This window comes from Dipodomys merriami, unplaced genomic scaffold, assembly GCF_024711535.1.
Source record: "Dipodomys merriami isolate MVZ:Mamm:240054 unplaced genomic scaffold, mDipMer1.0.p SCAF_8, whole genome shotgun sequence".
NCBI lineage: Eukaryota > Metazoa > Chordata > Mammalia > Rodentia > Heteromyidae > Dipodomys > Dipodomys merriami.
Genome location: NW_027206401.1, coordinates 32,629,096 through 32,646,583, shown reverse-complemented (window position 1 = coordinate 32,646,583; position 17,488 = coordinate 32,629,096). Strand labels below are relative to the sequence as shown.

Below are 17,488 nucleotides of genomic sequence, written 5' to 3'. Positions count from 1 at the left end.
CCTAAGCCAGCATCGCGCTTTGTTGTCCTTGAGGCTCTGAGGGGAAAGGAGGAACCCAGCCCGTAGCGCTGCAGGAGCCCGCTGAGCCCCGGCCCGCAGCGCGCGCCCCGACACCCACGCCCCGCAGCCCCGCGGAGCTGAGCCGCGCAGGCGCGCGCAAGCACACACGCGCACTCACACTCGCACGCACACCAGCACCCCCGGCCCCCGCCCCAGCCCTCCCCCTGGGCGGGGACCCGCCCGCCCGCCCGCCGTCAGCCTAGGTTGAGGCTCCCTGCGTGTGTCTATAACTTTGTGCTGCTGCCGCGGCCGCCCTGCTCGTGGAAGGGAGGAGGAGGAATGTGGAAGGCGGCGGCGCGCAGGCTGACAGGCGGATCCTCGGGCGGGCTGCTGCGGCGGCCGGAGCGCCTCTCCTTCGCCGGGGTTGCGCACCCCTTCCTCGCCGTGCCCCGCGCCAGCGCGGGATTCTCTGTCCTCCCGCCTCGTCCCTGAAGGGAAGAACCGAGGTAGGCGCCGGAGCAGTGCAGCGGGGCGGCCGCCTTCCCGGTGACTCCGGATCTGCTTCCGTGCAGGGCAAGGCGCTTCCCTTTTCCCTCCTCGTGACTCGGTGTGCGCGCCCCTCTTCTCTCCCGCTAGTGTTTTTAAAGGACTTAAGGGAAGAGGGGGAACTGTCAAGATGGCAGCAGTGGGAGCCAGGAGGTGATGAGCGTGCTGGTCGGGGTTTTCTGGCAGCCCGGGCCACTTGGCGCTTCCCGACCTGTTGGAAGATTTATGTTCCGACTTGCTCCCCCTCCTCCTCCCGGTTCCCGGCTGGGGAAGGGGCGGGGGGGCACCACGTCCCCGAGAAAAAACAAACCCACCCCCTTGCCCCCGCCCCCGTGGCCTTTGCTGCAGGGCTCGACCCTTTTGCCAGCACCCGCCGGGCTGCTGGCTCCCTTTCCATCTCTCGCTCTCTTTTTTGGAAGTGACAAGGGCCAGTCGGCACTCGATCCCTGTTCGCCCTCCACGTCCTCGGGCGAAAGGAGGGGGGGGGAGGGCAAGGGAGACTCTCGCGCCATCTCTGGGGCTCGGGCCACGGGGCTGGGAGGAGTCGGCCCGGGGACCGCGGAGGCGGCGGGGCTGCGGAAGGGGAGCCGAGCCGAAGACGCCACAGACTTCGGTGGTGGCGCCGCGAGAGGTACTAGAGCGGGCCCGAGCGAAACATAAACAAACGCACGCCCGCCCCACCGACCGCGGCGGGGCTACGCCAGTCCCAGCCGCTGCCCACTTTGAAGGCGCGGCCGCCCTTCCCCCGCCCCCCCCGCCCTCTACCCCTCCACCCCTCCTGCCGCCCGTCCACCTAGCGCCAGAGAGACCCGCAGCCCGGGCCGCGGCGGTGCGGGAGGGGGCTGCCCCGTGCGCAGCTGTCGATTCGCTCGCGTCTCCCCGGCGGCCGGGCCAGGGGGCGGTGTCTGCGGCGCCAGGTTCGCGGGACGCACTTCCCCAGGTCTGCCTGTTCCTGGGCTGCGGGCGCGGTGCGGTGGTGAAGAGGAAGAGGGTGAGGACTCGCCCCGGAGCGGGCTCCGATCCGGGATAACCAACTCTCTTTCTCTCTTCGCGCTTCCAGCGGCGCCCCCGACCCTCTCCCGCCGTACCCCGCCCCGGCGCAAGAGGAGAGCGCGAGTGCCCGAGCCGCGGGCCGGCGGGCCGGCGGCGAAGATGGCAGAGGGACCGGCCTCCCCAGTCCCGCTCTCTCCCCTCGAAGTGGAGCTGGACCCGGAGTTCGAGCCTCAGAGCCGTCCGCGCTCCTGTACGTGGCCCCTGCAGAGGCCGGAGCTCCAGGCGAGTCCGGCCAAGCCCTCGGGGGAGACAGCCGCCGACTCCATGATCCCGGAGGAGGACGACGACGAAGACGACGAGGACAGTAGCGGCCGAGCCAGCTCGGCCATGGCGATCGGCGGCGGCGGGAGCGGCGCGTTGGGCTCCGGGCTGCTCCTGGATGATTCGGCCCGGCTGCTGGCTTCCGGAGGGCAGGACCTCGGGTCCGGGCAGGCTCCCGCGGCGGGCGCGCTGAGCGGGGGCCCGCAGACGCCTCTGCAGCCCCAACAGCCACTGCCACCGCCGCAGCCGGGGGCGGCTGGGGGCTCCGGGCAGGCGAGGAAATGCTCCTCGCGTCGGAATGCCTGGGGAAATCTGTCCTACGCCGACCTGATCACCCGTGCCATCGAGAGCTCCCCGGACAAACGGCTCACTCTGTCCCAGATCTACGAGTGGATGGTGCGTTGTGTGCCCTACTTCAAGGATAAGGGCGACAGCAACAGCTCTGCCGGCTGGAAGGTGCGTACCCACCCGGGGCTGCTGGCCCCTCTGGCCGGGCTTCCTGCGCAACGCCAGACGCGCCTAGGATCCCACGGACCCAGCGCAGCTGCAGGCGTCAGGGAAAAGGGTTAGCAGAGGAGTCTCAGCTGTGTTTTGTTTTGTTTTGCGGGGGGCGGGGGGATGTCTTTTACAGGAAGGAGAGTTTGGGGGAGGGTCGCCTGCTGGAGGATTCCCCCCCCCAAAAAAAACAACCTTGGGCATGACCAGGTAAGGAGAGGTGAGCAAGGGACACTTACGAGGAAAGGGCAGATGGACTGGAGTGCATTTGCAGGATTACCCGGACAGCAGCAACGAGGTAGGTCCGAAGCCAACTTTGAAATAGATCTCTATACTCCCCTGCAGGGAGGACACTGGGCCTGGAGTGAAGGAAGAGGGGGAGAGGAGAATGTTTGGGATTTTGGTTTCCAGTTGGTCACCACAAGGTGAACTTACTTACTTACTGAATGTGCTACCTTTCTGAATAAGAACCTTGGGTTCAACTTTTGGGCTTTGTAGTCAATTGTCCCGCAGACGCTTTGATCCCATTATCAAGCATGCAACAATTGCAAACCTTTTCCTGGTCAGTCCTCATTAATTTCTGGTGCTTAAACGCTTATTCCTAAGAGATCTGCCCCTCGGGTAGCCTCTAAAATGTTTTGTGCCCTAGAATGGTCAATTTTGCTACTTAACATAGACTACCTGCACCTGCTGCTCCTGCAGAGGCCTGGGTTCTGGCACAGTGTGAGGCAGGTGTCAGGTGTGGGGGACTCTGGGCCTGCACTTCAGTTGAGAGCAAGGTCTGATGTCAGGGCTGGGTCAGGCCATAAAGGCTTCCACCTATAAATGAACCTTTTCAGCCTCTTGGGGCATAGGACACGTGGTAGGGAGAAGTGTGGAAAGGCCTATGATGTAATGACTTCCTGCAGTTGGGCATCCAAAGAGATTAACTCCTGCCCTGTTGGGCTGCTGATATCCAGGGCTCTGCTCTTTGTGGGCACCTCCCTGGCATTCCCCTCCCCGCCCCCATGAATATGTCCGAACTGCTAGAGAAAAATCCACCATAGATGGAGATACATATCACTTACCAGTTTTATTTGCAGCTTAGGTTTTTTTTTTCTCTCTGTTTTGTTAGTTGCTTTCTTCCTCTGTCCCTTCTTCAGTTGTCATTGGGGAATCTTATGTTTTCATTGGGTCCAGGTTTTCTAGGTGTATGAAAACAAGAACAATTTCATTTAACTGGAGAACTGGATAGAAGCACTGGAGATGAGCCTGTATATGAACAAACTAAAGAATTTAGAGTGGGCAACGTTTTAATTTGCTTTTAGAAACATTTTGTAATCAAAGTGCCTGGTTTTTTTTTTTTGTAATGCTTAATATTGAAGAGGCCTTGTTTAGATACTTTGAAAGCAAAATATGTACTTTGTATCCCACAACTGTCTCACTACAAGAAAATACAGATATTGGCATTATGAATCTTATTTTTGATCTAAAAGCCACTTGTGTGATCTGAGGCCTCTTTATACAGAGTTAGTATGGTTCAATGTATTGCTCCTGTGATAGCTTTTAAAAATAGGTTTGTCAGAAAGAAAAAGATTTTTAAAACTTAAGGAGTCAAACAAAATATAAAAAGAAAACTAGGCTTCCAAGTAGGTGGCAAGGGTTAATGTCAGAGTAAAGTCAGGAAGGGGGAGGTAAGTATGTAGAATCAGAGAAAATGGACAGCATATATTTTGTGGTTGTTTTTAAAATATACTTACCAATTCCATTTCTTAGTATCATGTGGCAACTAATCCTTGAAGACAAAAGGGATATAATTTAGGTTGAGTTTTTGTAAGATGACCTTCATCAAAAGATGCGGCCATGCAGGAACTTCCAAATCTTTGATGATAGAGAAGGCTTTTGAAACTGGGGCTGGTTTCATATTCTGATTATGACTAATAGCCAATCTTTTTGTGTTCGTGGCTTAGTGGGGGTGGAAAAAGGGGGGGAAGGAGAGGTCAGGAACTAATTGTGACCCATTTCCATGCATCACACTTTAGGAGTTGATTCCCATTGTGATTAGTCATTTTGGAAGCATGCATCTTCTTTTAAACCACACTATTCACATTCTGAGTTATGCATTAGGACTTTAACTTCCCAAAATGTCTAGAATTCAGGTTAACCTCTCCTAGATATGTGGGCATGCAGGGCCCACAGGTCAGGTCTAGGCCTTCTTTTGTGATTTTTTTGGGCCAGTGCATTATGAGATCTTATAACTAGACTTATCACTCTAATATGATAGAATGCAAGAATTAGACGGGAGGCTTTGGAAATTGGAATTTAGACCAGTGGTTCTCTGTCCTGTTTATATCTTGGTACTGGAAACTAAAAAAAAATACCAGTACCCAGTGAATCTGACTTAATTGTGCTGTGTATACCTTAGCATTAGAGTTTTTTTTCTTTTTAATTTCCTGAAGTGATCCTAATGTATAGCTAGAATTGTTTGCTGATCTGGTGAAGAACTTGATTCTTCAAGAAGTTAATGACTTTTCTAAGATCATGAAGCTAGTTAGTACAAAAGTAATTTAGTAGCTGCAGTTCTAGAAGTCTTTGTTTTCACACTGTTTTCTTTCTTTCTTTCTTTTTTTTTTTTTGGTCGGTTGATGGCTTGAACTCTGGGCCTGAACACTGTCCCTCAGCTCTTCAGCTCAAGGCTAGTACTCTACCACTTGAGCCACTGGGCCACTTCCAGTTTTCCGAGTGGTTTATTGGAGACAAGAGCCTCACAGACTTTCCTGCCCGGGCTGGCTTTGAACCTCAATCCTCAGATCTCAGCCTCTTGAGTAGCTAGGATTACAGGTATGAGCCACTGGCACTGGGCTATACACACTGTTTTATTTAAATTGACCTTTAAAAAAAGTAATTTACCAGACTGGGAATGTGGCTCAGTGGTAGGGTGCTTACCTTGCATGCATGAAGCCCTAGATTTAATTCCTCAGTACCACATACACAGAAAAAGCTGGAAGTGGTACTGTGGCTCAAGTGGTAGAGCACTTGCCTTGAGCAAAAAGAAGCTCAGGGACAGTGCCCAGGCCCAGAGTTCAAGGCCCAGTACTGGCAAAAAAAAAAAAAAAAAAAAGTCATTTACTAAGTAATGAGTAGTTTCTTTTCTATAGAATTAGTTCTCTTGTCCTTTTATTTATGTCTGAAAATCTTATCCACATCAATTTTCCTTTATTTCTTTTACAGGTTGGGGGGAGTATAACTATAACCAAAATCTCTGTGTACATTCTTCAGTATTAAGATCAGAAGGAATGATGGTTATAAGGTTTATATTAATTCTTTTGGTAATGAGTAGTTTTAAACATGTAGAGGTTGCTTTCCTGAAAAGCATGTTTGACCCTCCATCTAAAAGCACCTTGGTTCTAATTTCAGCATCAGGACATATACATGTTGCTGAAGGCCGTGTGAATATGCCATATTTATGTTGCTGCACAGTACCAGTTGGTATAGCTGTTAGGAAGTATGAAGCCATACAAATGATGAGAAAGATCCCATTTTAACAAAAAGAGGAAGCCTTTGGTCAAAGTACAGTTGTCACAGTTGTCAGATGCATACTGTGCCATGGAGAAGGATGATGGCTATCTCACAGGTCCTTTTACCTCAGACATTAAAGTAGAAATGAATAATCAGATGTGGTTAGAGGGGAAAAGGTTATATTTTCTTTAATTCAGATTAAGACTTCTTGCAGTGCAACCATAGTTGAAGCAGTGAGTTCTCTCAGTTCCCCCTGCCTTGGGGACCTCTAAGGATCAGAGTTTACCAGGAAAGTCTATTTATCACTTACTCCCCTGCACATACCCACACTTACATTTCCTGTGGCTCAGGGCAGGGTCATACTTATAGGCAGCCTTGAGTTTCTTGGGAGTACTGTGTGAAGACTTCTGCTGCTACTGCAGAGGTCAAGCTGAGCCTCCCTTCACGAGAAAATGTGTGCTTCTGTGGCTTCTTGCCAAGGTAAAAAGATGAGGGCTGACCTGCCCCCAAATACTTCTTTATGTACTTACTGTTCTTATTCTAGAGATTCTTGTACCTGTTTTTTCCCCTCATACTGTATTGAGAGAACATTGTTTTAACTGCAACTTAGTTTTAAAATTGCAAATGGACAAAGTTATAATTGCATGTTGGATGACCAATAATTCTTGGAATAACTCACCAAAGGGCCAGTTATGGTCGTGTGTTAAGAATCTGTCTTCTGTTAGACTCATGTTGCCAAAATGATGTTTTGTAATTTCCTTTGGCAGCCCTGTCTTTGTCAGTGATTCTCAACTAACATTCTTCCTCTTTCTGCTGTGACACTGCACCAGGGCGACTGACTTTCCTCTTTTCTCAAAGCTGTGTCACTCACCTGTGAAGTGAAGAAATGGACCTTTTCAACTTTAATCTGTGAGCCCTATGTAGCAGAGAGATTCCTCAAAAAAGAAGCTAAGTGTGTGTTTTATGTGTTTATCTCCGTCTTAGAAAATGAAGTGAAACTATAGCAGACATATTTTTAGGAAGGTTCTATTTTAAGGAAATGACACGATAGAAGAACATCTTGACGTTAAACTTTTTAGTATTTACCAGCTTTTTTTTTTTTTTTTTTTGAAAATTGATGGAGAGACTTTGTCTACTGAAAAGTCATTTTCTTGGGATAGAGAAATTTTTAGCAGATACCATATGTACAAAGTTATTGGTGACAGTGCAGAGACTTGAATTCCAGATTTCTAGGCTAGAAAGAATGAAATTTATTTTGCTTTTCTATCCATTAATCTTGCCTGTGGGAACAAACATGATCCCTTTCTTGACTCCTCAGTTCTCTTTTTTGTCTTGTGTCACAAACTGAAGGGTCCTGAAGAGCCACTTTGCCTTTGTGCTGTATATTAGAAATAGTCAGGTATGTTAGTGGGTATTCCAGCTGGTGTACAGTAATGAACATGACATTTTAAAAAGACACCTTGGGGCTGGGAAGGTGGCTCAGTGGTAGAGTGCTTGCCTTGGATTCATGAGGCCCTGGGTTCTATTCCTCAGCACCACATAAGCAGAAAAAGCTGGAAGTGGTGCTGTGGCTCAAGTAGTAGAGCACTAGTCTTGAGCTGAAGAGCTGAGTGAGGGACAGTGCCCAGGCCCAGAGTTCAGGCACCATGACTGGCAAAAGAAAAAAAAATAAAAAGACACCTTTTACTTATCTGCATCACACGCCATTCAGCAAATATTTATCACAGGCATACTTTGTGCAGGGCATTCTGCAAGACCTCTGGGATAACCCAAGAGATGGTACCTTGTGTGTAGTAGCACCAGGGAGATAAGGTTCCAGTTCACAGGTTTTCTCACTCTGTAGGTAGAGACAGACACAACATTCAAGGCTGCTTCATGAGCGTGTCTTTGTTGCCCATACGTCTGCATTTCTCAGAATTACTGGCAAATGACAGAGTTGCTGTTGGGCAAGGCTTGGAGTTGGCGTTTAGCTCTTTGCAGGTTGTTGTGAGTTTGCTATAGAAGATTCAAGGCCACTACAACATGAATCAGTTTGAGAAAATCTTGAATGTGGGATCCCCAAGTCTGTCTCCCAGTACCTGGTTACAGGCCTGGCTTCCCTCTGAGTGGATGTACAACTCTGATACAGTGACTCATCTGCCTTGTTAAGTGGTTAAAGTTCAGAATTAAGGGATCTTAAAGATCATGTACCTACTCCACTTTTAAGTGAGGCCACTCTGAGTGACTGGCTCAGGGTCTCACAGCTAGCAGGGGTAAGTTTAGAGGATGTCTACATGAGCTCAGGGTACCACTGTTCTGTGGTGCCTGCTCCTAACCATTGTGGTTTCACAGCAGTTTGTGTCAGTGCAGTTTGCCTGCAGTTCTGCAGGCTCTTCATTTGTTCTCAGCTCCTCCTCTTCTCTGGCTGACTGTCTTTAGAGTGGCTATGTTGCTCTTTATTGCGTTCTCCATCAGCATTCTCAACTCACTTTGCTGAAAAGCCCTCTCACCTACTCTGCCCTGCCCATAATTCTTGCTTGTTTTTTTAAAAAAATATATTCCAATAACTCTTGGATTTTCCCAAGTACAAGGTAAGAACCAAGCATATCAATATTTATGATACATGGAGCTACCTTTTAGACCATCATGCCCTTGGCCCACAAAGATGGACTTTTTCTAGGAATCTAATGGAAAAGGATTGCTGAGAGTTAGGACTGAGCTGATACCATGTATAGAGTTTTGGGTATTTGCAGCTGTGAGGACATTAGAGCCTTCCACCTCCTGTCACTGATGTTGATTTGATGTGCTGTAAATGTAAACTGATGCTTTGCCATCTGTAGAATTTCTTACAGTACTTTATTAACAAGGATGGAAGTGCCTGGAAAATTCACTCAGCCCAGAAACAGAGGGAAACCAGATCTTGAGACAAACCTTTCATTATAAGAGAGATGAAATCAAAGTTTTCTTTTGTAAGTGTACTCTGTTTTATGTAACATCTATACCCACTGTCTGGAAATTACCAACACTGTTGGGAAATTGCTGAAGAATCACCAGCCAAGTTTGCTAGTTTCCTCTTATAGGAGCATAGTTGTTAGGAGTTTGTAATGTTCTGCATGTTTAGGTACACAGGTTTCAGATTTAGTTGTAGTTTATATCCATTAACTGAGAGATTTGTTGCCTGTGAATGAAAGAGAAGGCAGCAAGCAGTCTGTGAGGTGAAATATTTCAGGGCCAGTCAGCAGCTTCTCTGAGTTTTCTAAATAAGAGGTTAGGCTGGTGATTCTGACAGAAGATTCCAGTTCTGATTGCATAACTGCCAGCAGTCTCAGTATCTTTTAAACATTTTATTCTTGACCAAATCGCTTTCATTTTCTAGTGTTGCAGTTTCTCCAGAAGGAAAAAGAAGCAGAATAGCAAGCATCTGTAGAAGATGATGGTGACTCGATCACTGTCCTGGTTAAACACAAATGACTGCAGTGTGTTGAATGCCAGGCTTTTCAAAAGCGTACACTTCTCATGGGTTGTTTTGAAGTTCTAATCTTGAGACTTTCTCTGCAATTCCTTAGTGACTTATGGGATAACATTACAAAGTGAAACAGATTAACTTCTCTGGCAGGCGGTGGTTCTAGCAGTTCTACTCCTGGTCATTGCCTATGATGAAGAAGTCAGGCACTTCATTGGTGAGGGCAGAGATGTTGCCTGCTCCTGCAGTGGAGAGTGCGAGCAGAGCAAAGAAGCCATGAGGCACATTTGTAGGGAGCAGGGCTGAAGCAGGAGGTGACCTCTCTTCAAACCAAACACAGGCTTTTGTTTCCCTCTGGAGGGAACTGTAGTAAAGTCAACAGAGATGTCTTTGGCAACTTTTAGTGCGTTTTTTGATTTCTTATTTATGTATTTGAACACGTGTGTGTGTGTGTGTGTGTGTGTGTGTGTGTGTGTGTGTGTGTGTTATCTACATATATTTCCTTGTATTTTGGATATCTACTGAAAAGAATTCAGCTCCTGAAGCCATTGGAAATTTACTTTAACATTAGAGCCAGCAGAGGGAGTACACAAGTCTACATAGGCTGATTTCAAATATTTTTTTTCCTCCGTAAAGCTAAAATAAAATAATGTCTTGATTTAAAAAAAGAACTCAGATATGTTGAGCTTCCATGGAAGCTAATGGTCATCACTGCAAATTTGTGGTGGAGATTAAATACATAAAGTAACTTTTGAAAAGGAGCCTTGGTCTTCTAAAACTCACAATGCATTGCCCATCTCCACATAGTTAAATGAGAACACTTCACTGAGAGAATGTGCCTTTTTCATCTTTTGGTTACTTTATTCCTAATACTCTATATATAAATGTTCAGTAGTACTTAGTTCAAACTTTTGCAGAGCATGTCAAGTGTTTGGGTCAGTAAAACGTCCTGTTTTAGTGCTATTTTCATTATGACACTTTTGATATCTTTCAAGCTTATATAGTTTCCCTAAGTAGGAGAAAGGCAAGAATGTTATTTCCAATTCAGATTTAATGGGCATAGATCTACTGGAGGCTTCTGTGCTACAGTAATTTGTAGTCTCCATCCATTTTTATTTGGATGTTGGTAGTTTGTTTTGATTTGGCATTTGTAGTGGGTTGAATTTTACCACTCCAAAATTCAGATCTACCTGGAACCTCAGAATGTAACCTTATTTGGAAATAGGGTTTTTCTAAAAGTAGTTGAGATTGTATTGGATTAAGAGAGCTCTAAATACAATGACTGGTGTATTTAAAAGAGAGGATAGGACACAGCTTAGAGAGCTAGAGAAAGCCATGAAGAGTGGAGTCAAAGATGGGAGGGATGTGGTCACAAGCTAAGGATAGTCAAGCCAGAGCAGTTTCCATTACAAAGTCAGGAAGAGGTATGTTATGACCTTCCCTTCAGAAGATGAGCTGTGTCCCATTCATGATGATAGTAGCTCTAATCCAGAAGCTCTCTGCTATCATCTCACCTCATCTTGTTCTGTGCTCAGTTAAGGCTTTTTTGTTTGTGTGTGTTCGTACGCATGTGCCAATGCAAGGCCAGGGCTCTGTCTCTTAGCTTTTTTGCTCAAGTCTAGCACTAACACTTCAGCCACAGCTCTACTTCTGGTTCTTTTGTGATTAATTGGAGCTAAGAGTCTCATGAACTTTCTTGTCGGGGGATTCTCAGATCTCAGACTTTTGAATAGCTAGGATGATAGGCAAGAGCTGCAGGTACCCAGATAAGTTCAAATTTTATTAAGTTCCAGCACCTTAAGTTTCAGGTTCATATCCCTCTGTTTAAAAACCCAGCTGTCCAGGCAAAGCATACAGCATAAGACTAGTTCTTAGAAACAACAGATATTTTCTGGAACCTAGTAGGTGTTTGGCTTGAAATGCTCATACATATTTAAGAATCAGAATTACATCTGTTCTTATATTGCATAATGGTATTTCTGGATTAGATTGGAATCACAGTTTGGTTTTTACAATAAAAAGTCTACAAAAGGCCGGGCGCTGGTGGCTCACGCCTGTAATCCTAGCTACTCAGGAGGCTGAGATCTGAGGATCACGGTTCAAAGCCAGCCCGGGCAGGAGAGACCGTGAGACTCCTATCTCCAATAAACCACCAGAAAACCGGAAGTGGCGCTGTAGCTCAAGTGGTAGAGCGCTCGCCTTGAGCTGAAGAGCTGAGGGACAGCGCCCAGGCCCAGAGTTCAAGCCCCACGACCGACAAAAAAAAAAAAAAAGTCTACAAAAGACATTCTCAGGCTTAGTTATTCATAATTATAATAATTTTGAAAATAACAGTACCTGTGATTTATTGAGCACATAATATCTGCCAAGCACTCAGCTACATTATGTCTAATATTTATCTTACCAGATAAATATTTAAATAGTTCACAGAGGTGAAAGTTACCTGCTTGAGATTCAAACTTAGATCTGGACTCTGAAACTCTTTTCGATATGTTCTCTTGTCCCCAGGGTTGTAGGGACAATAAAAAAGACTTAAGCTGCCTTTTTATCTATATTACCTACATTACCACCAATCCTCTTTTTTTTTTTTTGGGTCCGGTCATGGGGCCTGAACTCTGGGCCTGGGCGCTGTCCCTCAGCTCTTCAACTCAAGGCTAGCACTCTACCACTTGAGCCACAGCACCACTTCCGGCTTTTTTCTTTTTGCTTATGTGGTGCTGAGGAATTGAACCCAGGGTCTCATGTATGCAAGGCCAAGCGCTCTACCACTGAGCCACCTCCCCAGCCCTCCTCACGTTTATTTTACAAAATATGTCTTGATGCTTACATTCAGTGTTGTGGCTGCCTCAGGGCAAATAATGCATCTTTGTATATTGGTAGGGAGTAGAGGTTGGCCATGGTTTAGGCTCCTTCCATTGACACATGTGTGGACTCATAGTACATGGGCCCTCTGTTGCGGGACAGGGGAGACTTAAGAATGAGTTCTACCTGAAACCTATCGGTTTGGAGATTCTCATTTCTGAGAACACCATTATGTGTATGAGGTTTATTGTAGGTCAGATACAGAGTGTACTATTTAGAATTAATAGAGTGATGCATAGTGTGGGAAAAAAATCCTTTGGGGAGTTGCTCATCTCTGAGAAACTTCTGCCTTGTGACAATAGGACATCTGTGCTATTGCAGGTGTCAAGCAGGTAGATGAATAGACAGCAGCACTGAGAAAAGTGGGTTTCAGAAAACCCCCACATTTGCAAGTTTCTGACAGAAGTTTGCCTGCCAGATCAGATCTTATACTTAAAGGTATTAAAAATATTTTCTAAGGTGCTTGACTCTTCAGTGCAGCTATTAGCTGTCTTAAAGGCAGGTTGACAAGACAGAAACGGAAAATGTCATATAATGTAAGTTGCTGGCCAGGTTCAAGTTCAAGGATTTATCTCTACTGAAGAACCTATTGCTTTTGTCTTCAAGGTGAAAATGTGTGAATGAATCCCTCATGCCCTGGTGTTTTTTAAACTTTATTTTTTAACTTGGGGCCTGGGCACTATCCCTGAGCTCTTTTGCTCAAGGCTAACACTAACACTTTGAGCTACAGTGCTACTTCCAGTTTTCTGGTGGTTAATTGGAGGTAAGAGTCTCACAAACTTTTCTTCCCAGGCTGGCTTTGAACCACAGTCCTCAGATCTTAGTCTACTGGGTAATTAGAATACAGTTGTGAGCCACTGGTGCCTGGCTTAAATAGTGATTTTAATTGCCCACAGGAATGCATTTGACAGCTGTCCTAAGATAAAACATGGCTAGCAAAATATGGAGCATTCCATGTTGTTCTGTGCACACTGGAAGAAAATTTGGTTTCATAATGAAGATAGGTAAGTAGTGTCTGGACAGTGCCAGAGGACAGACGGAAGCCCCATGATAAGTATGAGCAGGCCAGACGTTTCTGCCTGATAACGCAGTCAGCATGTGGAGATGGTAGGAGAAGCTGGGGAGAGTGGAGATAGCAGGTGGCAGTGCCCATGGTGGCCTTTTAAAAGAGGGTGCAACTCTGGGTATAAACCTGATGTTTAAAGAGGGAATAAAATTGTGTCCAGCGGAGCTTCTTGGATGTCTTCTTGGAACCTACTATGATATTAAAAAGATCAAGTTGTAGGCTTGGGGGCACAGCTCAGAAGGAGCACATGTATAGCATGTGCCAGGCTCTAGGGTCTATTCCCAGTGCAAAGGTAGAGATAGGGAGACCAAGGGAGAAGTTAAGGCACAAACTGAGATGTTTCAAATCTCAAACCTGTTTGTTTTCCTAGATTGTCTGTATAGTTGATTTTCTTTCTTTCTTTTTGTTGGCTGTGGGGTTTGAATCTGGAGCGGAGTGCTGTCCATGAGCTCTTTTTGCTCATGACTAGAGCTCTACCACTTTGAGCCACAATGCCACATCCAGTTTTCTGGTGGTTAATTGGAGACACAAGTCTCAGACTTTCCTTCCCTGGCTGGCTTTGAACCACGATTCTCAGATCTCAGCCTCATGAGTAACTAGGATTATAGGCATGAGCCACCAGCACCCAGCTTAATAGTTGAGTTCTAAGATAGTACCATTTAAAAAACAATTTATCTGGGTTGGGAAGGTGGCTCAGTGGGAGATTGCTTGCCTTGCATGCATGAGGCCCTGGGTTTGATTCCTCAGCACCACATAAACAGAAAAGGCTAGAAGTGGCACTGTGGCTCAAGTAGTAGAGTGCTAGCCTTGAGCTGAAGAGCTGAGGGACAGCGCCCAGGCCCAGAGTTCAGGCCCCATGACCGACAAAAAAATCAAACCAAACAAAAAACATTTTATCTAAGATAATTGCCTTAGTTCCACATTTCACAGTCAGCTTCCTGCTCACCTTCCTCTCCTTTTTAGCTTTGTGCTTTTGTTTTATTTAGTATATTTTTAAATTTAATTTTCTTCTATACCATAATGGTTTTATATTGTTGCTGTAGGTCTTCTAGAGTGTTTAGCCTTCTCAAAGCTGTTCTGGGGCTTCTGGGCAACATTATTTTCAAATCAAGGACTGATTAAACTAATCCTTTATGTTTTTGCATCCAAGTCTGCATTGAGTACTCTCCTCCCCTCTCCTCCCCAGTCCATTCATTTGTTAGCCTGACAAGGGATATATCTCTGTTTACCTGCTGTTTTTCAGTATGGTCCCATTAGCAACATTAGTTTGCCATGTATAAATATACCTGTTGTGCAAAGAAATAGTAGTCTACAGAACTAAAATTTTAAGCCAACATAATTTTTTAAGTAAAAATTGAAGTTCTCAAAAATTTTTAGAATAATAATGATCAGTTAGATCTTCTGTATCATTATGTAACCCTGAGAAACGAGCTTGGAGAAATGAAAATACCAATGCCTGATCATTAAAAATTCTCTTCAAGCTATTGAGGTGTGTATGTGTGTATATGTGTATGTGTGTATGTATGTGTGTTGGTTTTAGCACACTTGAGCTCTTAAGCTCCGGGTAGATAACTTCCTAGGTGAGCAGTATACTGTTTCTTGAAATTAGTGCCCTAGATCAGGCCTTCTATCTCCAACCTTATCCAATAAAGGTAAGCTTACAGCCTCCTATTAGAATAGGTGCATGTCCTCTGTTGAACTGAATGAACTAAATCAGTCCTAGTTAGTCTCCTCCCTTTCCAAGAACAATCCTTATTTCAGACCAAAAGACTAAATTATTTCAGCCATATTGTAGGCTTTATCACACTTTACCTTCATGTCATTTGCTAAGGTGAAATTTAGCACTTGACAACACAGGTGATCTTTGGTGTAGGAGGGCAGTTTATTCTGATAGTCTTGTAAAATCAGAGAACTCTTTGAATTAAATTGTGGACAGCCATATTGAATAAACACAGTATTATGAGTTAAACTAAGAAGGGTATTTTGTGGTGCTAGTGGAAACTATTGTCTTTAAAAAAAAAATAAAGATTGTCTTCAAAATTTAAAACTCACCAGGTGAATATTTTGAACAAAAATTACTTTCCTTCTCCCTTTCTCTCTCCCCTTTTTCTCCTTTTACTGTTTCTTCTCTCCCCTCTCTTTCTCCCTCTCTCTTCTTCTCCTCCTCTTCCTCCTCTCCCCTTTCTTCTTCTCTTCCTCCTCTCCCCTTCCCTCTCTCCCTCCATCCCTTTCTCTCTCTCCTCCCCTCCCCTCCTTTTCCCTATGATAGGGTTTGAACTCAAGGCTTCTAACTTGTTACTTGAGACATACACATAGTTCTTTTGGTCTCTTGTCATTTTGCCTAGGTTGACCCTAAACTTAGGATATTACCTCTTGTCTCTGCTTCCTGAGTAGGTGGGATTCTAGGTGTGTACCACTACAGATTTTTTTTTTTCTTTTCTTTTTTGGTCGTCCTGGGGCTTAACTCTGGGCCTGGGCACTGTCCCTCAGCTCCCCAGCTCAAGGCTAGGGCTCTACCTCTTGAGCCACAGTGCCACTTCCTGTTTTTCTGGTGATTAATTGGAGTTAAGAGTCTCATGGACTTTCCTGCCTAGGCTGGCTTTGAACTATGATCTTCAGATCTCAGCCTCCTGAGTAGCTAGGGTTACAGGCGTGAGCCATCAGTGCCTGGCCAGATTTTTTATTACCATTAAAAAATAATTTTATCTACATTTACATTTTCTAATCAAATTAAAAAAATAATTAAGTTGATGAATCTGTTTTAACAGTGAAAATGTCTGGAATTTTATCTGTATTCTCTTGGTTTGCTTCATTGATGTGTGCAGAGATAATTTTCACCTGACATCTTTGTTACTTGCTCTGAAAATCTTTGCACTTTCCTATGACCACCAGTATCTGGTTCTTCTAATTGGTTTGTTTTATGTTCTTCATTTTTCCATAAACAGGATCATAAATCTTTCAAAAAAAGTTAACTCCCCTCAGCCTCCTTGAACTGGGACGTGGCTCAAATGACGAGAACTTGTTTAGCAGTGCTGCTTGAGGCTCTGAATTCAGTCTCTCGTACTGCAAAAAATAAACAAATAGCTTGTTATGTCATGTAACTGTACTGGTCAAGAAGGAAGAAAAAATGCCTTGGTTTTATTTTCCATGCCATATGATTTTACAACTTTGAAAATTCCTTTGTGGGCTGGGAAGGTGGCTCAGTGGTAGAGTGCTTGCCTTGCACGCCGAAGGCCCTGGGTTCGATTCCTCAGCACCACATAAGCAAAAAGAAAGCTGGAAGTGGCTCTGTGGCTCAAGTGGTAGAGCGCTAGCCTTGAACTGAAGAGCTGAGATACAGAGCCTAGGCCCAGAGTTCAGGCTCCACGACTGGACCCCCCACCCCCCCCCAAAAAAAAAAAAAAGAATGAAAATTCCTTTGTTAGTTTTTACTGGGTTGATAACTTCAGCTACCCAATGCTCTGGGTGTTACTTTTTATGTATGTGTGTGCTGGTCCTGGGGCTTCAACTCAAGGCCTAGGCACTATCCACGAGCTTTTTTGCTTTAAACTAGTGCTCTACCACTTGAGCCACAGCTCCAATTCTGGCTTTTGGATGGTTGGAGCTAAGAATCTCACAGACTTTTCTACCTAGCCTAGCTTTGAACCATGACCCGCAGATCAGCCTCAGGAGTAGTTGGGATTACAGGCATGAGCTTTTAAATTTATTTTTTAAATCTTCCCTTCTTCCTGCCTCAAAAGAAAGAAAGAGGCCAGGCACCGGTGGCTCACGCCTGTAATTCTAGCTACACAATCGCTGTTCAAAGCCAGCCCGGGCAAGAAACTCCTTGAGACTCTTTATCTCCAATAAACCTCTCAGAAAACCGGAAATGGTGCTGTGGCTCAAGTGGTAGAGTGCTTGCCTTGAGCTGAAGAGCTGAGGGACAGCACCCAGGCCCAGAGTTCAAGCCCCATGACCGACCAAAAAAAAAAAAAAAAAAAAGGAAAGAATTTTGCTGAGGAAGAAATTTTATTTATCATTTGGCTCCTGACTTCAAAGATGATCCTTTAGATGATTTGTGAAAACTTAAAACTCTGTCTTCAGTTTCTAGTTATTAACTCTTATGGAAAAGAAATAGTACACTTTATTATAAGAGTTTCATGATTTGCCATATTGTTTTTTTTCTTTTTTATTGTGAAAGTACTGTACAGAGGGGTTATAATTACATGGGCAAGATAATGAGTACATTTCTTATCAAGCATCGCAGCCTCCTCCTTTGTTTCCCC

General features: G+C 45.2%; 1 protein-coding gene across 2 annotated transcripts in view; it reads left to right on the top strand.

Annotated features, from left to right (window-relative positions):
• The first annotated feature begins 288 nt into the window (after nt 1-288).
• Foxo3 (forkhead box O3) overlaps nt 289-17,488 on the top strand; it is a 105,967-nt gene continuing 88,767 nt past the window's right edge. Inside the window, exons 1-2 of one of the 2 annotated variants that reach the window (XM_070010914.1) lie at nt 289-506; nt 1,607-2,316. In XM_070010914.1, coding sequence (XP_069867015.1) covers nt 1,699-2,316 — 618 coding nt within the window. In that variant the 5' untranslated portion in view covers nt 289-506; nt 1,607-1,698. Of the gene's footprint in view, nt 507-1,144; nt 1,178-1,606; nt 2,317-17,488 lie in introns of those variants that run through there. The other variant, XM_070010915.1, reaches the window with a different exon arrangement.